The 27318-nt window shown below is 34.5% G+C and overlaps 2 protein-coding genes and 1 long non-coding RNA gene across 3 annotated transcripts in view; all 3 read left to right on the forward strand.

Annotated features, from left to right (window-relative positions):
* LOC115219428 (protocadherin beta-15-like) overlaps positions 1–11424 on the forward strand; it is a 35724-nt gene extending 24300 nt beyond the window's left edge. Inside the window, exons 3-7 of the mRNA XM_036509404.1 lie at positions 746–904; positions 7554–9080; positions 9224–9990; positions 10858–11002; positions 11167–11424. Of these exons, the coding sequence (XP_036365297.1) occupies positions 7592–9080; positions 9224–9990; positions 10858–11002; positions 11167–11246 (2481 nt within the window). The 5' untranslated portion in view covers positions 746–904; positions 7554–7591 and the 3' untranslated portion in view covers positions 11247–11424. The remainder of the gene's footprint in view (positions 1–745; positions 905–7553; positions 9081–9223; positions 9991–10857; positions 11003–11166) is intronic.
* A 625-nt stretch (positions 11425–12049) lies between these two features.
* Positions 12050–21318, forward strand: LOC115219429 (protocadherin beta-15-like). The gene is made up of 4 exons (XM_029789593.2): positions 12050–12203; positions 17838–20275; positions 20642–20786; positions 20951–21318. Exons 2-4 carry the CDS (start codon positions 17876–17878, stop codon positions 21028–21030), a joined length of 2625 nt encoding a protein of 874 aa, XP_029645453.1. The 5' UTR covers positions 12050–12203; positions 17838–17875; the 3' UTR covers positions 21031–21318.
* A 47-nt stretch (positions 21319–21365) lies between these two features.
* On the forward strand, positions 21366–26578 carry LOC118766102. Its single transcript, XR_005002028.1, has 3 exons — positions 21366–21570; positions 22362–22499; positions 25608–26578. It is a non-coding gene; the product is annotated as an uncharacterized LOC118766102 (long non-coding RNA).
* The last annotated feature ends 740 nt before the right edge of the window (positions 26579–27318 follow it).

Raw genomic sequence — 27318 nt, forward strand, 5'->3', positions numbered from 1 at the left:
CTGGTAAATTAATTGTTACAAACACCCAACTCTACATTACCATAGTTAATTATTATAGTTATTTTCCCGTCAGTTTTAGTATAGACATTTCACTAAGCATAGATAAATTAGTCTGAGTCATCCTCGGAAGTTTAATTATATTGTTTTCATTTGACACCAATTCTAAAATGTACTTTCGTTTGTTTACCTTTATTTCCAACTTTTCTCTTAGCTTTTTCTCATTTATCAACTCAAGAAGTAATTTATCCCTCACATTGATAAAACATTCTCTATTTTCCCTTGAAAGTTTAGTCAAATTTTTTTCATAGAAATTACTGAATTGTCATCTGATAGTAAAAGTTATACAACTTGCATGATGCTAAGAAATATAATTATAAAATTATAAATTTTTTAATAGAAATTCCTTTTTACTAAGACTAAATATATAATAAAGTTATACTACTAATTATACCCCTGTAAATTATCGAGCTGCTCCAGTGTAACATGAATTCTCTTATTTGATGTGTTTGTGTGACACAGACACCATTGCAGTAATTTCCTATTGGATGAGAGAGATTTTCTATATTTCTTTCAATATTGAAAGTGAGGCTGATAGCTTTTTTCTTTGTTCATCATACACACAATTGTGTGTGTGTGTGTGTGTGGAGGACATAGAGTTGTAACTAGCACACACCAGCATCTGGCTAACATCTCACCTCCCACTACATACAGCAACTGTCACACTATTATATCAGCAGTTACACAGGAACAGCAGCAGCAGCAGTAATACAGGAACACTACTACAACAGCAGCAGTACCACTATAATACCACTACAGCAGCAGCAGCAGCAGTTGGAGTGGAACACTACAGCAGGATACACATCATCCATCACACACAACTACAGTGAAGGATTAAACAATGCAGGTAAGTCTCTCTCTCTCTCTCTCCCTCTCTCTTTATTATCTTTTCATATTCATTATAACATTTATATTATTTGTGTTTCTAATGAAAAACAGGGTAAGGATAATATCTAAAATGTCTGCCATGTTGTATATATACAGGGACTGGGACAGTGGAGGATCGAGAGATCTAGCTATCACTTCCACCATTAACAACAACAACAACAAGAACATCTGCAGTAGTCATTGTAATTCAATTACTTTGAACTGCATTATGTCTTTTAATGTTAGAATCACACCAGACTCCTTATTGATGAGATATTAAACTATATATATATATATATATAATTACACTATGTTTTATTTTGGTATGATATAATTGACACTAGGTATATAGATATATAGGTGCAACTGTTGGAAAACATTGATTGATATTACAACCGGGTGTTAGTATTGTATGTCTGTGTTATTATTCACTAATTAAATCTTTGTCTATCTTTAGCTTTAATGAGCTTTTATCAGATCACTAATATCCCCATATATATATATATGTGTACCTTGTTAAATATCTCTTATATATTTCTTTATATATAATAAACCAAGAATGTTCATTATTATAATTAATATCATCATCATCGTTGTTGTTGTTATTAATTTGGTGAGCAGGGAGAATTGTTAGCACATCATCATCATCATCATCGTTTCAGCATTCCATTTGTCAGTCCTGACCTTCTGAGTTTGAATTTTGCCAAGTTCAACACCGCCTTTAATCTTTATAGGGTTTATAAAATAAGTACCAGTTGATTACTGGGGTCAATGTAACCAACTTATCCCATCGACCCCAGTGCCCAACTGGTACTTATTTTATCAACCCCAAATGGTTGAAAGGCAAAGTCGACCCCAGCAGGATTTGAACTCAGAATGTAAAGGCAGGTGAAATGCCACCAAGCATTTTGCTGCTCATCATGATAATGGTTCTGCCTGCTTACTTCCTTGTTCTGTCTCTGTTACTGATGCCACTGTGTTGAGTTTTAATCATGATTATGTCAATATAATTTTAATATTTCAAATCTAGTTTAATATAAAATATTCCATGAAGATATTTATTGAATACATTTATGAATTTGTGTTGTAAGATTCCTGTTGTGAAACCATGTGTTGAAACAGATTTTGTTGTAATCCGAAATGGTCCCCTTTTTTTTTTTCAAAATAAACCCATGCACTATATCCTTGTTCTTCACTCGTTTATTACTGTTCTTATTTTAACTCAGGTCCATTGTCTGGAAGAAAGCTTTTGTTACACATCTGTGACTTCTTTAGCATCATGAGTTAAAATAAAAGAACAGTAATGAACAAGTGAAGAATGTGCATGTGTTTATTTGGCAAAAAAAAAAAATTACCATCCCGAATGCAACAATATTTATTGGATAATTCTACAAAATTTCCTGTATCCATGCGATTATATTCCAACCGTTAGCTTTGTGAACCCAAATCTATATTTTCTAATGGCTCTATTTTGGTTAATTCTGTTCTGATTAGGGCCAACTATCATTGCATGGTACTTTGTGCATGTTGGGAATGAGGGTTCCTTTCTTCTTCCCCTTTTTCTTTAATTATTTCTAATTCACAATTTCTTCCCTGAAATATTTCTCTTAAAGAATTTTTTGTATTTTATTTTTTTCAACAATATTGTATTCTTCAAGTGAAGTTTGTTGTAGATGTGAGTATCAGAAAGGACACTGTTTTAGTCAGTAGCATTTTTGATTATGTCAAGTATTTTAGGAATTCATTTTATGATGATAAATCTGTTTCGTATTGCTTCAGTTGGAATTTTATTCTGTTTTAGAACTGGGATTTTTTTGCCCTGTCCAGTAATTAAAATCTGTTAGGAATGTAATCATTCCATTGGGTCTTAGCTAATTTAGCTATACGTCTGTGGTAGTTTCAGCTGCAAGTACTTTGAAATGAAATCTTCTGATATCTTAGACCAAGGTATGAATAGAGAATCATTATTACAGTTTAGGAGATGATGTTTATCTTGTTTGCTTATTTTTTTCTGTCTTATTTCTGTGTTTCTTTTTTATGGATATTTGTAACTAAGTGACTGTAAATGGAACTTATTTGCACAGTTGTGTGTAGCATTCATCTATCATTTTGAGTTTAGCTTTTTTTTTTCTCAATCACTTGGTTATTTCAGTTGTTTAATTAGTTTTTATTCCGTTTTGGATATCTCCATAGTTAATTATTGAATGGATTTACTGCATCAGTGCTTGTAGTATTGTTGAGTTCTGCTGTCAGGAGCCCTCTGTCTGGGTAGAAGTGTTTCTTTGAGGTTTGTTTCAAGATCCAAGAAGTATTTTGGTTTTACTCACTGATGTATGGAGGTGGAGTGTACTGTCCATATATGTATATATATTTATTTATTTATTTATATATATATATGTATGTGTGTGTGTGTGTATATATATATATCAAATTTGTTTATGGTAACATTTTGAATATACAAATAAAACTCCTATTCCATTATGGTGCTGACTAGGGAGTTAGTTTTTCAGGGTTGCACCAAGTTATACCAATATAATGTTGGATAAATATAATAATGGTCCTTCCAACTATAGGCACAAGGCCTGAAATTTGAGGTAAAGTCAAGGGTTGGTCAATTACATCAAACCCCAGTGCTCAACTGGTACTTATTTCATTGACCCCCCCAAAAGGATGAAAAGCAAAGTTGACCTCAGTGGAATTTGAACTCACAACATAAAGATGGATAAAATACTTCTAAGCATTTCCCGTGGCATGCTAACAATTCTGCCAGCTCACCTTCAGTATGAAGGCCATAATTCACTTGGCCTTCATACTGATAAAAAGAGAAAAACATCCCTCTGTGGTTCATCCACTAACATTATATTACTGAAGAAAGGAATCAGTGATGATGATCAACCTAATGCCCACGGATACTATGGACTGCACTGTAATCATCCCAGGAATATGGATTGGGATCTTAAAAGTCATGTGATTTGTAGAAACGCGCATAGCAATGCATTAAATGTTTATAAATTCCAGCCGAGGATTGTTGTTGTTGTTAGGTAGTGAGCTGACAGAATCATTAGCATGATGCACAAAATGCTTACCAGTATTTTGGCCGTTGCTATGTTCTGAGTTCAAATTCTGCTGTGGTCAACTTTGCCTTTCATCCTTTCAGGGTCAATAAAATAAATACCAGTTGAACACTGGGGTCAATGTAATCAACTCATCCCCTTTCCCCAGAATTTCTGCCCTTGTGACAACATTTGAAACCATTATTATTATCATCTATATTATTTTAAAAGTCAGATTGAATCTAGCTTGCTTGCAATGTTACTCAGCCATACTGTCACATAATTGGAAAATATTATGAATTAAGTTTCCCCTGAAATGTAAATATGAATTTATTGAAACAAATTTTGCATAAATCGGTTAAGTGATTGTGAATTCCATGCTCGAATCTCACCCAAAACGGTACATAATGGGAAAAGTCTCTGAAATTTACTTAATCCTGAAAGGAAAGTAATGCTTACCTTTTGATTAGCCTGTGACTTGACAATGAAAAAATATAATTGTTTTTTTTTTAACATTAAATGTTTCTATTTTCACTTTTGTTAAATACAATATTTTTAAGTGAATGATCTCAAAAAGTTGTTCGTAAAATAAGTATTTATGTTTTAGCTTTCTTTAAACAGGCAATATCTTAATGTTTTTTTTAATTATTTTCAAGTGAATACCATTACAAAATATTTTTTTGGCATAAATATTTCATAAAAGACCCATTCGTAACCTCAGTGTAAAATAATTCTTTTCCATAGGTTTTTTTCAAGTGCATTCAACATATTTCACTTCCAAAGATTTGGCTGTTATTTCCAGCATGCCCTGCTACCTCGTAACTGCTATTTGCGATAAAGGACCTGAAATACTTGTTATGTGGTAGCAGGGCATACAAGAAATAGCAGCCAAATCTTTCCTTTACTGGAGAAAGGAGCTGTTTACATGTGATTTTAATGTTACATTTGTTGAAAGTATGCAAAATAACCTGGAAAAAACAAAAAAAAACCACAAGACAAAATCCATTGTTGGGAAACTCAGACTTTTTTGGTAACCAAATGGGTTACGGGTAGTCTAGTTGTTGTTATTATATATTTATGTGTGATTGTTACCTGTGTCGCCTACTAGCACTTGTGCTAGTGGCACGGGAAAAAACATTTGAGCATGGTTGTTGCCAGTGCTGCTGGATTGGCTCCTGTGCAGGTGGCACATAAAAAGCACCATGTGGGCATGGCTGTTGCCAGTACCACCAAACTGGCCCTTGTGCCGGTGGCACGTAAAAGCACCCACTACACTCTCGGAGTGGTTGGCGTTAGGAAGGGCATCCAGCTGTAGAAACTTTGTCAGATCAGATTGGAGCCTGCTGCGGCCATCTGGTATGCCAGTCCTCAGTCAAATTGTCCAACCCATGCCAGCATGGAAAGTGGACGTTAAACGACAATGATGATGACGATGATGTGTGTGTGTGTTGGGAGATGTTTCCATTGGTTTTTCTGGACAAAACAATAAGTTCCTGAGAACTTTTGAAATATATTTACATTAGAATTACTTAACCTTAGACTCATTAGCTATCATATGGATTAAATTATAAATATTTAACTGTAACAGAAAGTTAATCCTATGTCATCTCACACTTAGCCTACACAGTTTCCATGAAAGGGGACCTTCAAAGCATTCTCCAATGTGGTCAAAGCAATTTTGTTTCCTTTCACAGCACAAAGATATGATTATTGCATGTATCAAGAACCAAATCTTGTATCTAACTCACCCTAGTCAAAGACACCATCCATATAAAGTATCGAATGTCTCTACAAATGTTGTTGTCTCACTGATAACCTCTTCGCAATGTCACATTTACAATAAAATGAGCAAACTCTTAATCTCACAAACTGGCCTTTAGGGCCTCAAAATACTTCAGCTGCAGCAGTTGTTATCTCTATACACTGCTCAAGTGGAAACTCCTGATGGAATACTACTCTCACATCTAGAACAGTGCTTCTGCCTGCTACTACATATCCATACAGCCAAAACCACACCCAAATATGGTCACTCTACTAATTAGCATGGAATTACTCACCAACATACTCCTCTTTACTAGGATATCCTCTGATCCACTAAGCTGTTTGGTCTTCTGCCACTGTCTAGACTCACCTGACTCCCTCATCTCTCCCCTCTCATCACTCATATTGTTACTTGCCAAGCCCTGTGCTAACCACCTCACTCATCCTTCTCCATGGCATGAGTTTTTTAAGGATTCCCTCCATCCCCATGTTTTTCCTGCATGCATTACCTTCTAATTACTGTTCAAACTAAACCTCAGCCATATCAGTGTTGCCAGTCTTGGAGAATCTCCAAAAGTCATGGCCGTACACTGAAGTTGGTTTCATTTCCACTGTATTGTGTCTTGACCAGGTGTCTTCTGTCACAGCTTTGAATCAACTTAAGACTTGTGAGTTGAATTTCATTGACAGAAACTGTGTGTAGACTCTCCATCACACTACTACACAAACAACATCAACCAATCAACAGCACTAACTGGTCTTTGGTGTCTTCAGTGAAATCTACCTTGTCAAGTATCTACTCCCACTTGCTGGTTTATTTCTCCTGCTTAAATCATTAAAAAAAGTTTTTATATTTAGTTCTCATATTAATTGACTTTTTTTATATATATTTATTTCACTTAAAAACTGTTTCATATAATTGTTTCATTAAATATTTCTGTGTGAATATTTCTCAATCCATTCTAGACAAACCTTGGTTCTCTAATAAAAAATAATGGCTTTAAAGTGTTTTAAATTAAAACCTTCCATTAAAATTTCATGTTAAATTATATTAATAACACATAATAAAGATAACAATATTTTACTAAATTTTTCATTGTCTTCAGAATTAGGTGGAACAAAGTCAGGGTATTTCAACAGAAATATGATAAAAGGATTAAAGAATTATAACTGTTTTATTGAAGAATTCTCAGTATCAGCCATCCACATAATCTAAAACAAAACATCGGTTTACTTCTCATGGTACAAGATATTGTCTTTATATTAGAAATTCGGACCGATAAATAATGGAGTGTGTGAATATTTCAGTTATCTGAGCGTTAGTTTATTCCAGAGAGATAACTCAGACTAAGAGCTGATTGTGTTGGACGTCTGCAAAATTAAAATTACCAAAATTGATATGCTGTTATAATAGAAACTTTTCGACGATCACCACATGATCCATTTCTCAAATTCGGAGAAACATGAAGATACATCCTTCTTGGGAGATACTGCCATTCTTTCAAAAAGGATGTGCCAATATCTTTCTTTTTCTCTGAAACAGGACTTAATCTAAAACAATCAAATCTTCCCCTAAGAGACAGCATACAAGTTTAAAAGATTTTACTTTTTTACTTACAAATACAATTTCAGCTGGCATATACCACAAGCAGTTTGAATTCCTTTTTTGAACTCCTTATATACTTCAAATTATTTATTTGGATGCAATAGAGTGTATTTACAGATAGAAATAACATTTATACAATGGTTATTACAAAAATAAATTGTCTTATTCAATTTTATTTAGTTTTTCAATATGTCTGTTGTCTTTTGTAGAAATATCTCCTGCTAATGTGTGATGAAGAATTCCAGACATGACAGCATATATTGGTCTACTGTGTCTTCTACATTTACTGATCACCCTTGTACTGTCCATAGATATTACATACCATGTCAAGGAAGAAGACAGACCTCACACCTATATAGGAGACATTGCTGTTGACTCCAACTTATCACACCCTCTCACACATCAACAACACACTCTCATTACATTTACACAACTACAAAGGACAGTCGAGAGTGGTTCTCACTTATTTAATGTCACCAACTCAGGAAAACTATACACTACTCAAACACTGGATGCTGAGTCTCTGTGTACATACAACAAGGAATGTTCCAGAATAGTTAAAGTAGCAGTGAGGAAAGGAAAAACTTTTATGAAGATTCTAAAGATAAAAATATTAATAGAAGATGTCAATGACCATTCTCCAGAATTTCCACAGAATGAAGTTGAAATTGAATTTCTAGAAAGAGACACTAAAGGAACTAGAATATCTCTTCTAAATGCAATTGATAAAGATATTTCAATTAAAAATTCTCAAATTATATACATGATAAAAAAACGTAAAAGAGAACCATTTTCTCTCTCTGTCACAAAGCGACATGATGGTGTCTATGTTCCAGGACTGATTCTAGAGGACAAATTAGACAGGGAACTAAAAGACTCATATGTGTTGACCCTGGAGGCTAGAGATGGAGGGAACCCTCCCAAAACAGCTACACTCAAGGTACATATATCTGTGACAGATGTCAATGATAATACACCTGTATTTTCACAAGAACTTTACAACATCTCTATAAGTAATTCACATCAAAGACATTTACCAATTCTTACTTTAAAAGCCACAGATCAGGATTCTGGAGACAATGGAATAATTTCTTATCATTTCAACCATAAAACATCTCAAAATGTCCTGAAATATTTTGTATTAGATAAGAAAACAGGTGATTTATTTTTACATGATAATTTTGACTTTAGTAAAAAGCAGTCTTATAAAATATTTATAGAAGCACAAGATGGAGGAAAACCTCCCCTTAGTACTGTAACCAAAGTCCAGATTCACATTATTAATAACCAGAATAATGCTCCATTGATTAACATAGATTTTGTATCTCCTTTATCAGAGAGTTCAGCAGCAGTTTCTGAAGACAGTGAAGTAGATAGTTTTATAGCTTATGTTATGGTCACTGACAATGATAGTGGACCTAATGGTGAGGTTATCTGTGATTTAAAACATGATAAATTTAAACTTGCCAAAATAGATTCTAAAGAATATAAAATGATTGTTAAGGGCCATCTTGACAGAGAAATAAGGGACCACTATAAAGTATCTATTGTGTGTCATGACATGGGGTCACCTCAACTAGAAAGTAAAAAATATTTCTCTGTCAAAGTAACTGATGTCAATGATGTAGAACCACATTTTACGAAAGAGACATTCCAATTCCTCACCTATGAAAACCAGAAAGTTGACTTCCCTATTGGCTTCATCAATGCTACAGACCCTGATCTTGGAGATGGAGGCCAACTTACATATTCTATCATCAATGATAACAACAATGATAACATTCCTTTCCAACTGACAAAATATGGATTTATTTCTACATCACAACCAATAGATCGAGAAATGAAAGACATCTATAAGTTCAAGGTTTTAGTGAAAGATAATGGACACCTTCTCTCAATGACACTGCCAATATTGTTATTGAGATTCTAGATAAAAATGATAATGCTCCGTATTTTACGTTTCCTAATAATGACCCTTACAATCTAGATGTCCACTACCATCCACACAGTAAGAAGGACATCACAATTCTGAGAGCATCTGACAAAGACACTGGAAACAATGCTTTCCTCACATATGGAATACTGAGATCCAATGATAAAAACCTGTTTACAGTGAACTCACACACTGGTGTGTTATCTTTCTCTCGCACAGTTTACCAAAATGATGCAGGAACATATGAGCTGCAGTTTATAGTGAAAGACGGTGGTACTCCAGCTCAATCAGCAACAACTGCTATCATACTAACACTGTTTGTTAGTAATGATACATCTCCAATGTTGACTGCTGTGCCATTCCAGTCTGGTCACGACCTGAATATGACTTGGGTAATTATCATTGTAGCAGCAGCTGTAATACTATCTGTGGCTATTGTAGTGTCCATAACACTGTGTGTTTTCAGATGTATTAATCACACAAATAACTCACCCACAACAGCAGAGAATCCCAACTTTCTCTCTCAGACTGAGATGAGACAATTACTGTATCAGACTAACAATCCTGTTGCAATAACGAGAAATGCAGAAGAGATATTTAACCGAAATCTTCAGACAATAAAATCTAAAAGTCAGTTTTTTCTGGAGATGGAACAGACACCAGATGAGTGGAAATTCTCAACAACACAAAGGAGACTTCCACCTGTGCCTCAGGTAAATACAATTTTAGTTGTTATATCCTAAATCTGTGACATTTTTTTAACCTTTGGTTGAAGTATTTATTGTTCCTCTCTCATATTTCATTTCAAAACAACAAAGTACAGTATTTGAGTTGCGAAAGAGACAACCTCCATTTCTTATATTTTTTACTGTGAATATGTCATTGAACTCATACAGGTCTCTCTGATGTTTTATGAAAACATGATTACCAATTAAAAAGTATCCTAACTCATCTGATTGATCAATAATTTGTCAAATTATGTTATATGTTATAGAAGATATAAATATTATCATTTAAAATCATTTCCAATATTTCTGTCATGTTTCTGTAGTTTTCATATATTCTGTTTCAAAGATGAGATGATGGTACTCAATTTAATATTCGTTGATATGATGGTACTCTTATTTTAAATGTCTATTGTTTCTCTTGGTGGCTTCGTAATCATGTCATGAATATGAAATTAATTTTATTAGCTTTCAGTGGTTTATGATCAGATGCATTATATAGCATCTGGAAACACCAGCATTGTTTATGCTATGACCATTTCTGCCATGTGTTTGTCAAACATTAAATGGCCAAATGTTAAAATGATTTTCATCCATCTTTGAGATATTTCTTCTTGTAATCCTAATGCCGACCCGATAAGGAATCAGTCGTTTTTGAAGTGCCTGGTTTTAAACACTCTATATTAAATTGGATTGTTCATTGTGTGCATATATTTATTATTATTTTGAGTTTCATTACTTTTATATAATAATCTAATTCTTGTGTCTTACCAGGAAACTATTTAGAAAATATGCATGTTAGCATCTATCCTGGTAAACATGACACTTCACTCTGCTTTGTTTTCTAATCACCAGAGATGTGATTCAATCCATAGTCAAGGACGTCGTACCAGTTCCATCATGTCTTACAACAGTGACACGTTAACATCCCAAAAGGACAGAGAAGCTAGCAAGAGTAATGGCAAGACTAAACCATATGATGAGATACCTGCAGAACCAGGTAACTTTTATCAAAACATTACATATAAATGTAATTGCCTTTATTACTGTAGGACAATATATAATGTTATGCTTAGTGTAATACAAGATCAATGTTTCTATCTTTATATATTGGAGTTGTTATATTGAAATGTAATTTGTGTTTGTATATTTGATATTTTGCAGAATATACCAATGACAATCCAGTTGCAGCCACAATACTAAAGGGACAACAAATACAAGATACCTATCTACAGCCAACATAGTAGATGTTCCATGACTATTGTTAAATGATTCTCTCACACACCAAATCTTATACAATACTTTATATTCATATAAAAATATCAACTCTATGTTTCTTTCACACATCACACATGTAAAAGGCCTTACAATGGCATCTATTATGACCCCTTATTTACATCTCTTATACATTAAATACTACAAAAGTCCTACTTTATATTATCATAGTATATTATTAGAAAATACCTATTTTACTCTCTGTTTTAGTATAAATATTACCTTAGACATAAACCAGTTAATTTTAGCTTTCCTGGAATGGATTTAATTAATGTATATCATGAATATTAAATTCATATGGTCAAACATTTTCTATCTTCTAGTGAGGTTTTTTTTTGGTAATTGCTGAATTTATCATCTCATATTAAAAGTTATACAACTTGAATGAAACAAAAAATATAATCCCATATTTTCAATAGAAATCCATTTTTATTTACACTAACTATGTAATCAAGTCATATTAATGATGATATCCCTGTAAATTATCAAGCTGCTTCAGTGTAACATGAATTCTCTTATTCGATGTGTTTGTGTGACACAGACAACATTGCAGTAATTTCCTATTGGATGAGAGAGATTTTCTATATTTCTTTCAATATTGAAAGTGAGGCTGATAGCTTTTTTCTTTGTTCATCATACACACAATGTGTGTGTGTGTGTGTGGAGGACATAGAGTTGTAACTAGCACACACCAGCATCTGGCTAACACCTCACCTCCCACTACATACAGCAACTGTCACACTATTATATCAGCAGTTACACAGGAACAGCAGCAGCAGCTGCAGTAACACAGGAACACTACTACAACAGCAGCAGTACCACTATAATACCACTACAGCAGCAGCAGCAGCAGTTGGAGTGGAACACTACAGCAGGATACATATCATCCATCACACACAACTACAGTGAAGGATTAAACAATGCTGGTAAGTCTCCCTCCCTCTCTCTCTCTCTCTCTTTATTATCTTTTCATATTCATTATAACATTTATATTATTTGTGTTTCTAATGACAGACAGGGTAAGGATAATATCTAAAATGTCTGCCATGTTGTATATATACAGGGACTGGGACAGTGGAGGATCGAGAGATCTAGCCATCACTTCCACCATTAACAACAACAACAATAGCTGCAGTAGTCATTGTATTACAATTACTTTGAACTGGATTACTTCTTTCAATGTTAGAATCACACAAGACTCCATACATATATATTGCTATGATATATTTTATATATAATAATGGTTTAATATATTCCAAACTAGGTATCTATATATTTATTTTGCTATCAGAAAACATTTATTGAAAACCAATAAGACTGAGTTTCAATAATGTATGTCAGTATTGTTTATATCTCTGTCGGCATAATAATTCACTAATTAAATCTTAATCTTTCTGTTGCTTTTAATGAACTATCCGATCACTAATATTTCTATATAAGTATATAAATCTGTATAATATATATATATATATATATATATATATATATATATATATATATATATATATATATATATACATACATACATACATACATATATATATATATATAGATAGATAGATAGATAGATAGATAGATATATATATATATCTACTATATATTTGTGAGAAGGGCAGACGTTGTCTCACAAGCAGTTCCGCAGGCAAAAGTGTTTGTAAATGTGCTCGGATTGACCTGAAAATTTGTACACTTGTGTTAAAAGTGGTGGGGAGTTTGCATGGCAACATATATATACATATAAATACATATATATATATATATATATATATATATTTATATTTACAACCTGTAAAATATCCACTATGTATTCCTTTGTATATAATATACTGCAAATGTTTATTATGATTATTAATATTATTAGTGTTGTTGAGGTGGTAAGATTCAGAATCATTTGCACACTGGGTGAAATTCTTAGTGGCATTTCTCCTGGCCTTATTATCTAGGTTCAAATTCTGCTGTGGTTGACTTTGCCTTTCATCTTTTCAGGGTCAATAAATTAAGTACCAGTGAAACACTAGGGTTCAATGAATTGACTAGTCCCATCCTCTCAAATTTCAGGCCTTGTGTTTTAAGTATAAGGCATCATCATCATCATCATCTTCATCATTGTCATCGTCATCATCATTATTAGTGTGATTCGTTATAGTTTTTAGTGCAAGATGTAAGCTGATGATATTGTCATGTGTTGTTAAAATATATTAACTCTGACTACAAGAGATGAATGTTGTAGATTTCTTCTTACAAACTAACATGCACCACATTATTAGAGTTTCTTATTTGTTGAATATAATATAATGGAAATAGTTTTTATGTATAAGAATTTCCTTGTATGTAAAGAGGAATTAAAATATTTTACAATTAGTTTGATAAGGAAGAGATCTACTTATTTCTTGAAGATAATTATATTTTTCCATCAACATTCACTCCACCATTTTATGATTCCCATCTTTAGTTTAGTGCAAATTATCCTTGTGAACTCCAATTGTCTCTTTTGGCATGGATTCTATGGCTTGATGCCCTTCTTAGCACCAAGCACTTTATAAAGTGTCCTGGGTATCCTTTATGTGGCACCAACATGGGTGCTTTTCACATGGTTTGTTAAGTTGTAATAATTATTGTCAATATAATTCAGTATTTTGTGTGCAGTTTATTTAGAAATATTCCATGAAGATTTTGGTTAAATTTCCAAAATATCCAATCAACATTTCCCAAATGTTTAGCTTTCTAAACTTAAATTCCTCTAATTAGATTTTCCCCACTCAATGCTATTTAATAACTTCATTATAATTTATTTTTCATTAAGCTCTATTTTAATCTCATAGAACTGTTTTTATTCTTTAATTATTAATCCTAAATGACATCCTACCAGCCAACATCAGACCTCCTTATATTGTTACTAACTTCAGTCTGAACCTCAAATTTACTTAGTTTATTTTTCATATGAAATAGTTACCAGCCACTTAGGTAAACCTTCTGTGAATTACATGGGTGTACGAAGTGGGTGTTGACATCCAATTTCTCTAATGGATATGAACCACTGACCACTCTGCTGGTTGTCTGGTACTTTACCATCTGATCCATGCAGTCATTCAACACCAACCAGAGTCAGGGGGTAAATATTAACCATTGTGGACCACTTCAACCCATTGGACTGGACCCTGATTGTGTTTCTTCCATCTCCTTCCCTTTGTGAGCTCCTGAGTTAGATCCTAAACTCACCAAACCTTTCAATCTATTTCTGTCTATGATGGTCTACTCAACTTCTTGAAGCATTCACTGGTTTCTCTGTTTCCCTAAAATGTCAGGCTGTTAGAAACATTAATTCATGTCCAGAGTAAAATGTATGGTGACGTGTATATATGTATTCATTTCCATTTGTATAAACAGTCTATATTTTTTAATGTCTATTCAGACTTATATTTCAGTAAATTGTCTGAATTTGTTTGTAATTTATTAAGATCTCTGTTCAAACACATAATGTTAAAAATATGTTTTCTTTATATATTTGTTTATATATTTCCACTATCATCATCATTATTATTATCATCACCATCATTTAATGTCCGTTTTTCATGCTGAAATGGGTGGGACAGTTTGACAGGAGCTGTCAGCTGGAGGGTTTCTCAGGTTTCAATTGTCTCTCTTGGCATGCTTTCTACAGCTAGTTGCCCTTCCTAATGCCAACCACTTCAGAAACTGTACCTGGTGCTTTGTACGTAGCACTGGCACAAGTGCTTTTACATAGCACGGGTACTTTTATGTGGCACTGCTCGGCATGGGTGCTTTTAGGTAGCAGGCCTCAGCATAGGCACTTGAATATGGCACTAGCAGAGGTGCTTTTACATGGGTCGGGCACTGGTTCGAGTGCTCTTTTGTGGAACCAGTGCAAGTTCTTTTAGTGACACCAGCACCCACAAAACTATAAGAACAAGCTCTTAGCTAAGAGAGGGACATAGAGGACATGCTGTATGTATGGATGGCCACAGTTTTACTTAACTTGGCACATCTTCTCAAGCACAGCAAACTGTCAGAAGTCTTTGTCCCTTGTCACCTTCTCTGTGAAGCCCAGTAACTGAAGATCTTTTCTCACTAGTTTGTCCTATTTTTTTCCTGGGTCTAGCCCTTTCATAGGTTCCCTCCATCCCTCTACAATTAGAGATCAGCACTTCTTTACGCATCTGTCCACATCCAAACGCATCACATGACCAAACCAGTGCAGTCTTCTTCCTTGCACACAACATCTGATACACCTTATACCCAGTTTTCCTCTTAAATCATTTACACTGTGTCATGCATGCACACTGACATTACCCATCCAGAGGTGCATGCTGGCTTCAATTCTTTCAAGCCTTTGCATGTCCTCTGTAACCATAGCCCATGTTTCACTGCCATGTGGCATAGCTGTATGTACACAGGCATCATCTGTCTTTCACTCTTAGGTTGAAGCCCTTTGTTACCAACAAAGGTAGAAGCTCTCTGAACTTTGCTCAGCCTGTTCTTATTCTAGCAACTACACTTTCAGAACTTCCACTTCCATTGCTAATTTGGTCATTTGGGTAATGGAAGCTATCTACTACTTCTAAGGATACCCACCAGACATTTCAGGAAGTTTGTTCTCTGTACATTCTTAGTGCTTATTGTACCTGCACATCTGCCACATACAGACTACTTTCTCAGTCAACCTTCCCATAATGCCACTGCACTTCTCATATGTCCATAGCCTTCACTGGGTACACCTTATATCAAGCAGGGCCATCTGCCTGAAGGGATTTAAGTTTTGTTTGTGTTCCTACTAACTAGGACTTTTGTCTTAGTTAAATTAACTTCAAAGCCCTTAGATTCCAGACTTTGCTTCCACACCTGAAATTTCTTCTCTAGTTCAGGTAGTGATTCAGCTTTAAGAACAAGCTCATCAATATAGAGGAGCTCCCATGGGCAGCCAGTCTGAAATTCCTCTATTATGGCCGGGAGGATTGTGATAAACTAGAGGGGTCTGAGAACCAATCCTTGGTAAACTCCCACTGGTACACTAAATTCATTGCTACTCTCATTGCCAACCTTCACCTAACTGACAGCATCCATGTACATGGCTTCTATCACTCTCACCAACCGCTCATCTATCCCTAACTTCTGCATTGTCCACCAGATGAGCAAATGGAGGACTCTGTCAAAGGCTTTCTCCAGGTCTACAAACCAAATACAAAGATTTATTCTTGGCTAAATGCTTCTCTTACAGTTGCCCTATTAGGAAGATAGCATCAGTAGTGTTTCTCCCTGGCACAAAACCAAACTGCATTTCATCCAGGCTAACCCTCTTCCTATATATAGACATCTGTTATCTGGCGAAGGATATGCCAACCTCTCTAATGTTGGTGCCATGATAAGATATACCCAGAACTCTCTGTAAATATACTATAAGGTGTTAAGAATGTAGATATAGTAACCATGCCAAATGAATAAAAAATGGTAGATGAGCAGAGGGTGAGTGTACAAACTGTAAGGGGAAAAACAGTTAGAGAATACCATATGATGGCTGGAATATAGGGTTAGTGTAGCAAGAGGGTAGTGAGATAAAGAAAGGATAGAGTGGGGAGTAGGGTACCATAGTGGAGAGCAGGGTATGAAAGTAGAAAGACGATGCTGGGAAGGTGAGGAATGGTAGGTGGATGCAACAAGATCATCTCAGTCAACAGCACAATCTTTATCAGTCTGATTTCTACCATATTTGGCTGAAGGAACAACATTTTCTCCACTACAGCATGTCACCAATTGTCACATGCTGTTGTCATCCCTTTTGAGAAGGTCAGCATCTGCAGGCAGATTCTCACCATTTCTTTTCCATGTATTTTAGGTCTTCCTTTTCCAATGGCACCATTCACATTGCACATTTCTAATTCCTGACAGTGTTTCATTTAGACAACCTGTTGGACAGAACTGCTAAATACTTCAATTTGTGTGTAAATTATAAACAAACACACATGCACACACACAATTGTAACTTGAGAACTTACAATTGTTTGTTCATCAACTGTCAATAGTAAAACTACAACAAAACATTACAACTACTGGTTCGTTAAAACAAACCAAAGTAGAATCACCATATGAGTAGTTCAGGAGGATTGAATGAAATATGGCGTTTGAATATCTTTGACAAAACGATATTGTGGTATTCACACCCGTATACTGTAATATACGCTTCACATATAGCCTACACTTTGAGACGGTTCCTTCGTCAGTGTGCAGGAGATAAATATGATTTTACCATATTCTGCCAGTACATGTCCTAGCAGTACAGTAGGGAAGCTACCATGGAAGGTTCAGATATTATTGGTCTTCACCATACCATGGTACCTGCTACATATTATCTATTAAGCAACCTCATCGCAACCAAAAGAACTAACTGCTATCAGAACAGAAAAGATGACATATTTTAAATAATTCTGATGAATCTAAATGTATATATTTGGAGATGGAAATAATATTTACACAAGTCATTATACTTAGGTCTTATCATCTTTGAATTCTACATAAGCTTTTAATATCCTTCTTGTCTTTTGTAGCAATTTCTCCTGCTGAAATGTGATGAAGAATTCCAGACATGACAGCATATATTGGTCTACTGTGTCTTCTACATTTACTGATCACCCTTGTACTGTCCATAGATATTACATACCATGTCAAGGAAGAAGGCAGACCTCACACCTATATAGGAGACATTGCTGTTGACTCCAACTTATCACACCCTCTCACACATCAACAACACACTCTCATTACATTTACACAACTACAAAGGACAGTCGAGAGTGGTTCTCACTTATTTAATGTCACCAACTCAGGAAAACTCTACACTACTCAGACACTGGATGCTGAGTCTCTGTGTACATACAACAAGGAATGTTCTAGGATTGTTAAAGTAGCTGTAAGGAAAGAAGAAACATTTATGAAAATTTTAAGGATAAAAATATTAATAGAAGACATCAATGACCATTCTCCAGAGTTTCCTTATCAGAAAGTTGACATAGAATTTGTTGAAACTGAAGCAAAAGGTCTAACAAAAACAATTCCAAATGCTATTGATGAAGATATTTCAATACAAAATTCTCAGATTACATACTTGATTAAGAAAAGTAGAAGAGAACCATTTTCTCTCTCTGTCACAAAGCGACATGATGGTGTCTATATTCCAGGACTGGTTCTAGAGGACAAATTAGACAGGGAAGTAAAAGACTCATATGAGTTGATCCTAGAAGCTAAAGATGGAGGCAACCCTCCCAACACAGCTACACTCAAGGTACACATATCTGTGACAGATGTCAATGATAATACACCTGTATTTTCACAGAAACTCTACAACATCTCTGTAAGTAATTCACATCAAAGACATTTACCAATTCTTACTTTAAAAGCCACAGATCAAGATTCTGGAGACAATGGAAAGATTTCTTACCATTTCAACCATAAAACATCTCGAAATATCCAGAAATATTTTGTATTAGATAAGAAAACCGGAGATTTATTTTTACATGATAATTTTCAGGTTAGTAAAAAGCAGTCTATTAAATTATTTGTAGAAGCAAGAGATGGAGGAAAACCTCCCCTTAGTACTGTAACCAAAGTTCAGATTCATGTTGTTAACCATCAGAATACTGCTCCATTGATAAATATAGATTTTGTATCTCCTTTAACAGAGAGCTCAGCAGCAGTTTCAGAAGCAAGTAAAATTGGTAGTTTTATAGCTTATGTTATGGTCACTGACAATGATAGTGGACCTAATGGTGAGGTTATCTGTGATTTAAAACATGATAAGTTTAAACTTGCCAAAATAGATTCTAAAGAATATAAAATGATTGTTAAGGGTCATCTTGACAGAGAAATAAGGGACCACTATAAAGTATCTATTGTGTGTCATGACATGGGGTCACCTCAACTAGAAAGTAAAAAATATTTCTCCGTCAAAGTAACTGATGTCAATGATGTAGAACCACATTTTACCAAAGAGACATTCCAATTCCTCACCTATGAAAACCAGAAAGTTGACTTCCCTATTGGCTTCATCAATGCTACAGACCCGGATCTTGGAGATGGAGGCCAACTTACATATTCTATCATCAATGATAACAACAATGATAACATTCCTTTCCAACTGACAAAATATGGATTTATTTCTACATCACAACCAATAGATCGAGAAATGAAAGACATCTATAAGTTCAAGGTTTTAGTGAAAGATAATGGAACACCTTCTCTCAATGACACTGCCAATATTGTTATTGAGATTCTAGATAAAAATGATAATGCTCCGTATTTTACGTTTCCTAATAATGACCCTTACAATCTCGATGTCCACTACCATCCACACAGTAAGAAGGACATCACAATTCTGAGAGCATCTGACAAAGACACTGGAAACAATGCTTTCCTCACATATGGAATACTGAGATCCAATGATAAAAACCTGTTTACAGTGAACTCACACACTGGTGTGTTATCTTTCTCTCGCACAGTTTACCAAAATGATGCAGGAACATATGAGCTGCAGTTTATAGTGAAAGACGGTGGTACTCCAGTTCAATCAGCAACAACTGCTATCATACTAACACTGTTTGTTAGTAATGATACATCTCCAATGTTGACTGCTGTGCCATTCCAGTCTGGTCACGACCTGAATATGACTTGGGTAATTATCATTGTAGCAGCAGCTGTAATACTATCTGTGGCTATTGTAGTGTCCATAACACTGTGTGTTTTCAGATGTATTAATCACACAAATAACTCACCCACAACAGCAGAGAATCCCAACTTTCTCTCTCAGACTGAGATGAGACAATTACTGTATCAGACTAACAATCCTGTTGCAATAACGAGAAATGCAGAAGAGATATTTAACCGAAATCTTCAGACAATAAAATCTAAAAGTCAGTTTTTTCTGGAGATGGAACAGACACCAGATGAGTGGAAATTCTCAACAACACAAAGGAGACTTCCACCTGTGCCTCAGGTAAATATATTTTGAAACAATTCAATTTTTTAATAATAAATTTCTTTCACATTTTGAAAATGATCTTTCAAATGTAAGGATGTATAATTTTTTTGTTTGTAATTTAGTAAAAATTATATAATTAGATTCTCCAGAATAAATGGAATTGTCTTCATTTAACTAGTAAATGTTTTCTTGTTGTTTCTCTACTTATTTTATACTAGCAAATTCTTCAAATATACTGTTAATTTGATTCTACCATCCAAAATTTACTTTTTTTATAAAAGTATCCTTTTATTATCTCTTATTAAGAACACTCTAGAATATAGATATAAATGCTACTTCCATTTTGTATTGTTTCACCCTGCTTTGTTTTCTAATCACCAGAGATGTGATTCAATCCATAGTCAAGAACGTCGTACCAGTTCCATCATGTCTTACAACAGTGACACCTTAACATCCCAAAAGGACAGAGAAGCTAGCAAGAGTAATGGCAAGACTAAACCATATGATGAGATACCTGCAGAACCAGGTAACTTTTATCAAAACATAACATATAAATGTAATTGCCTTTATTACTGTAGGACAATATATAATGTTATGCTTAGTGTAATATAAGATCAATGTTTCTATCTTTATATATTGGAGTTGTTATATTGAAATGTAATTTGTGTTTGTATATTTGATATTTTGCAGAATATACCAATGACAATCCAGTTGCAGCCACAATACTAAAGGGACAACAAATACAAGATACCTATCTACAGCCAACATAGTAGATGTTCCATGACTATTGTTAAATGATTCTCTCACACACCAAATCTTAAACAATACTTTATATTCATATAAAAATATCAACTCTATGTTTCTTTCACACATCACACATAAAGGGCCTTATGATGGCATCTCTTATGACCCCATCTCTCATACAATAAATACTACAAACATCCTACTCTATATTATTGTAGTATATTATTATAAAATAGGTTCTTTAATCTCAGTTTTAATAGAGACATCTCCCTAAACATAATTCAATTAATGTTAGCTATCTTAAATGGATTTAATTTATTCCTTCAATATTAATTTCACAATGATAAAACATTCTCTATAGCTTTTTTCTTTGTTCATCATACACACAATTAATGAAATAATTACTGTATTAGACTAACAGCCCTGTTGCAATAACCATAAATGCAGAAGAGATATTTAACCAAAATCTTCAGACATTAAAATCTAAAAGCCAGTTTTATATGGAGATGAAGTAAACACCAGAGGAATGGAAATTCTCAACATCCCAAATCCTACCACCAACACCAGTAAGTTAATTACAAACTGATTTAATCTAAGCTTAAAATTGTTGTAATCATTGTATTATATGAATGAAATTGTTCACCAGATCTGCTGTATGGTGAATGAGTGGAGAATATCATCATAATCGTTATTTAGCATTTGTTTTCCAAACTGGCATGGGTTGAGCAATTTGACAGGAGCAGGGAAGCTGCACCAGGCTCCTGCCATCTGTTTTGTTGTGGATTTTAAGGCCTGGATGCTCTTCCTAATGTCAGCTTCTTTAGAGAGTGTACTGGGTGCTTTTTTATGTGTCTCTGGCACAATTTATTATGCTCTGAGTTACTTATTTAAAAGAAAAACAATAATTTTCCCTCAAAGCCAAAGTGTTTTTATTCAATCTCAGTGTTGTTCTAGAGTGTGTTAGATTATTAGTTTTGAACATTTATTGCCAAATGTACATCATCAATAATTAATATTGGATGTATTTCTCTTGTAGAATATGAACATCACAACTTTGATTGTTAGGTCGACATGTTTCTTTTCCACGGTTCCACCCTCTCTTTTTCTCTCTTTCTCATACTCTCCCTCAAACACTCTCTTATGCTGTCTCTTACTGTCTCTCTCTCTCTTTGTCTCATCTATTTATAATTAACTTCTACACTGTATAGTATATTATGTGATTAAATTCTGAAAATATTAAACAATATTTTGTAAAAATTCCTTCAAACTAAATATAAAGACAATATATCTGAAGCAAAATAAAGTGAGTAAAGAAATTCTCTTTAAAATCAATTTTCTTCTTTATGTTATTTTACAGTTTACTAATCAACAAACACACAAGACAAAACAATCCCATCTCATACAGAACTATGAACTAAATGGAAATGCAAGGCAGATGCCACTGGACACATCTCTGAGTATTAAATTCCCCAGGATGATGAGTGTGGACATAAAGGTAAGTTTTTCAATCAGTTTTCCTACTAACTTTTCTACTGCCCTAATGCAGTGGCTCTCATACTTTCTAATCTTAACTGATTGGAAGTGTTAACATGTACATGTATTGCTCCGATGTAAAAAATGGGCTACAGCAAATATTCTGCTCATTGCCACAGATTTTTTTGTCAGTTGCTTGACCTTAACTAATTGAGCATGTCCCTTAGTGGTTGATGATATATGCATCTCTGATCAGGAGCAGGATTAACAGTGTTAAGAGGGATTCTTTGAGATTTGAATTATTCTTCCCTGAAAATGTGGGAGATTTGTTCATCATCCTTAAACAACCCTCATTCAGGGACCTTTTGAGAAGGTCCCTGAATGAGAAGAAAAGTCTAACTGGGCCCCTACCTGGAAAGTCATGCTTTGTTTACCTTGATTTGAAGTCACCATGTAGCACACATGTGGTTGTGATGTATGTACCTGGTGTACATCAGATGAGTAGTCATGATGGGTATATTAGGCTTCATATATTTGTACCCCAGTGTCACTTTGATGGCATGTACTTTTCTCTCCCTCTATAATAATAACAATAATAATGTACTGACAAGTACTGCCCACATCCTTAGAAAAAACCTTATCCATCTAAATGTCTGTGTTGTATTACATGAAGACATTTGCTACTTCCCCTTCCCAAGCTTTCAGTCATTCTGTAACATCTCTCATCCTTCACTTGCCCCAGGACACTGGGTGTGTCTTGGCAAGTGACTAACAAACATGCAGATTAAAAGTAATAATAAGGATGGTGATGATGATAACGATGATGGCAAAGAACAACAACAAACAACAAAATAGTGTAGTCATTTTAACGGCCTATCAATGTATACAGTGAGTCTCTTTGCCCCATGTGTCAGGAAGATACTTGGTAAGAAATGGAAACAAGATTTAAAGAAGAAAAACTCATAATAAAAATAATAATAATTAGTGTCATAAGGATTTATAAACTTCAAGAGCTGTGAAATAATTGATTTTTGTTTTTTTTTAATATTGGAACTCAAAGTAGATAGAACTTTATCTGCTCTGATTTCCACTATTAAAAAAGTCAAAGTTTCTAAATTCTTATGATGTTAGAAACACAAAATTGTTGCTGGTAAGAACAAAGCTTCTAAACCAGATGGGAAAATATTCAAAGAATTGCTTTGGTCCTGTGGTAGAACATCTCTCATGTTTACAGAAAATGTGGGTGTTAAAGCCTCACAGACAGCCTTCAACTTTTTCTAAACAAAGGGTTTTAATCCAATATTTACCTGCTATTTTTTATAGCTTTAACTACCATGACTGCCACTGTTGAAAAATAGAATAATAATAAGAATAACTTCAAATTTTGGTTCAAGGCCAGCAAAGTTTGGAGTTGGGGTTGACTCCATCAACCCTAGTATTTGACTGGTACCTTATTCTATCAACACCAAAAGGACGGAACACTAAGATGACCTCACATTTGAACTCCAGTGTAAAGATCTGGAGCAAATGCCACAAGACATTTTGCCCAAAGGTTCCAGCGATTTGCCAACTTGCCTCCAAGGATTTCCTTTTGCCACAGGAGTGTCAGGTGTGGAGGATGTTATAAAAGCAGGGTACAATTTGTGTAGGGGCTTCTATAAAATTGGGGGAGGAGGAGAAGGGGAAAATATGGTGGTGGGGAGAAATGAAATGCAAATTTTATATAATATACAAAATATGTGAATACATGGATAATACAATCGTCTTGATTAGGAAGAACTTCCAAGTAGGAACAATTAAGGAGTTCCACAGATCATTCTTACAATCAGGAGCACAACATGCAAGCACTCCACAGACATGTGCACCCTTAACATAGTTCTCAAGGAGATTCAGCATAATACAGTGTGTGTCAAGGCTGGCCCTTTGGATTACAGGTACAACTCATTTTTGCCAGCTGAGTGAAATAGAGGGTCTTGCTGAAGGACACAGCATACTGCCAGGAATTGAACTCACAACCTTACGATCATGAGCTGAATACCCCTAACCACTAAGCCATGTGCCTTCACTATAACTTCTTAGAATATTTCCTTTCACTGCACCCATTTTCACCAGTCACACATCTTTTGACAACTTCCCTCTCTGCCCCCACTTTGCTTTCCATGTAGAACTTGATAAGGTTGATGAGGGCTTGACTGAAGAGGAAGGTGTCTGCCCTCAACTTCAGAAAACTGCCTTCCCAGTTTTATTAAAGAAGGGCGATGGAGCAATGTCCACAATGGACTCAGCCTGCTAGTCAAATCTATCCTACATGCAATAACTGCTGGTCAGCATATTTCCACAAATCAGTAAGGCTCAGACATTGCACATATGCATGCAATATTGTTTTGTTGCTCTGTGCACATGTCAAACAGTTCTGCCTGACAAACACATCCATGTCTGTAAAGTTTTGTCCCTCAGTAGCACTGCCAGGCTAAGGATTCTTAGAAGTCATCCATGGTAGTTCTCAGCCCAGAAGTCCTCTTGAACAGAGAGTTCCCCCATTGATGTCATCACTCTAATGCACTATTAGTCCTTTATATATTGCTAAAATGAAACTTCCACTGATTCTAAAGTGAACATCAGACCATTTTCCAGAATTCATAAAATTAAAGTTATATTTGTTGACAACTTCCAATGAAACATTGATAAAATATATTTTCTTTGTAAAATATTTTGTGATATTTTAGAAACCAACTGAAACACCTTCCTTTCTGCAGGTTCTGAATATTATTTTGTATCTGTGAAATAACAATCTTTACATTTTAACACACTGAATAGAACAGTGGAATCAGTTTTAGATGCCAACCACTTTATAAAATAAAATGTGTGCATTTTATCATAGAACTGGCACTCAAGAAGTTGTCTTGTCTCCAGAAAGACTAAACAATCTTCTCTACTCTACACTGTCTCCATTTGTTTGCCAACTATTTTACAGTGTATGAGGGACATTGTATTGTGGCACCAGCACTAAACAGGATATTTGGTCTCCAGTAATAAATGACTTTTATATAAACCTTTAGAAACAATCTAAAACTTTGTGGATGTAGATGTCTCTTTTCTCGTATTTATCTGTCCTTTATTTATATTGCAGGGTTAAACCACTCCAATCCAAGTGTATTTCAAACAAAGGACCACAACAGACATCCTTACAGCCAACATACTCCCTGCACTTCTGTTTTAGCTCTAATTCTAATTTTTTTAATCATTTCTATTCACACGTCTCCTCCAGCCTCTGAGAATTCACACAGGAGGAAACAAATCTACCCCAGTGGATTACTATTGACCCTGTCCTGGTCATCCATGGCCAGTAATATCAAACAGTAGAAGTTAAAAGATCAAGGCTTCGTCCAGTTAATCAATATGGCAAGGTATTAACATGTCAAAAATGTCAAAGGATTACAACAGCTTCAACATTGTCGAGTACCATTTTAACACTGAGATTAGTAAACTATATCTGCATGAGTCCACCATTCCATCAGTCCTTGGCTCCAACATGATTGTACCACTACAACAATAACAACATAAATAATGATAATAATGTGAAGCGTTTCATTTGGAAATTACCATTGCTGTCAGCTGTCGCTTCTATTGATACTGTTAAACGCAGTCTACTCAGTCACCGACCAGTCCACCCCTAATATGATGACAACAGCAACAACATCATCATCACTATCATCTGATATTGTTTGGAACTTTTATATCCCAGGCATCTACAACTCATACTTTGCCATTTCTGGATTTACTACAACATCATTCCACTTCTATTTAGCCATTTCTGGATCACTACAAACATGGATACCTACAGCTCTGACACCTACCACGCTCAGGTATTCAATGCTTGTATCATTCAACAATGCATTGCGAAATACATGCTTATATATATATATATCTACATATACATATATGTATGTATATATAAATATACATGTACGTACACACACACACACTCACACTCATATATACATTCATATATATAACCTTAAATTAAAAATCACAAATCTTGCAATGACAGCCACCTTACTGTAATTTCAAGATTTGTGGTTTTTAATTTAAGATTATCTTTACTCTGAGTAGCAGTTTTTTTGTGATGTTTTTGCAGCTTCAATAAAAACAAAGTATATATATATATATACATACATATATATATATATATATATATATATATATATATATATATACATACACACACACCACATATATATATACACATATACACACACATATATATATACACATATACATATGTATGTATACGTACATGTGTATGTACATACGTACACAAACATGCAGTATATATAGTTTTTTTAACAGATGGAACACACACACACACACATGGACACATCACTAGTAATATTTATAGCATCAGTATTACTAATACTACTGTCCCCACCACCACCACTACAACAGCAACAACAAACACCTCCACCACCACTACTACTACTACTGCTACATCAGGTATTGACATCTCGGCAAAGATGCTGCTGCACTGTAATATGTCAATAGAAGCAGCAGCAGCAGTAGTAGTAGTAGTGGCAGCAGTTCAGTTTTTTTTGTTTTTTTTACTGCGAATGGCTCTAATCAATGAAATCTATAAAAAATCAGGATATAACTGGTACTTAACGTATTGGCTCTGCTGGGATGATTGTCACAGTTTGTTTTAACTAAATTTAAACCCAGAAGAAATAAAGGGCTGGGATCCCTATCAGTCAGCCATTTTAAACAATGATGGAGATGGTGGTTATTATTATTATTATCATTATTATTATTATTATTATTATTATTTACAATAACAATTATTTTTG

Source organism: Octopus sinensis, linkage group LG14 (assembly GCF_006345805.1).
Source record: "Octopus sinensis linkage group LG14, ASM634580v1, whole genome shotgun sequence".
NCBI lineage: Eukaryota > Metazoa > Mollusca > Cephalopoda > Octopoda > Octopodidae > Octopus > Octopus sinensis.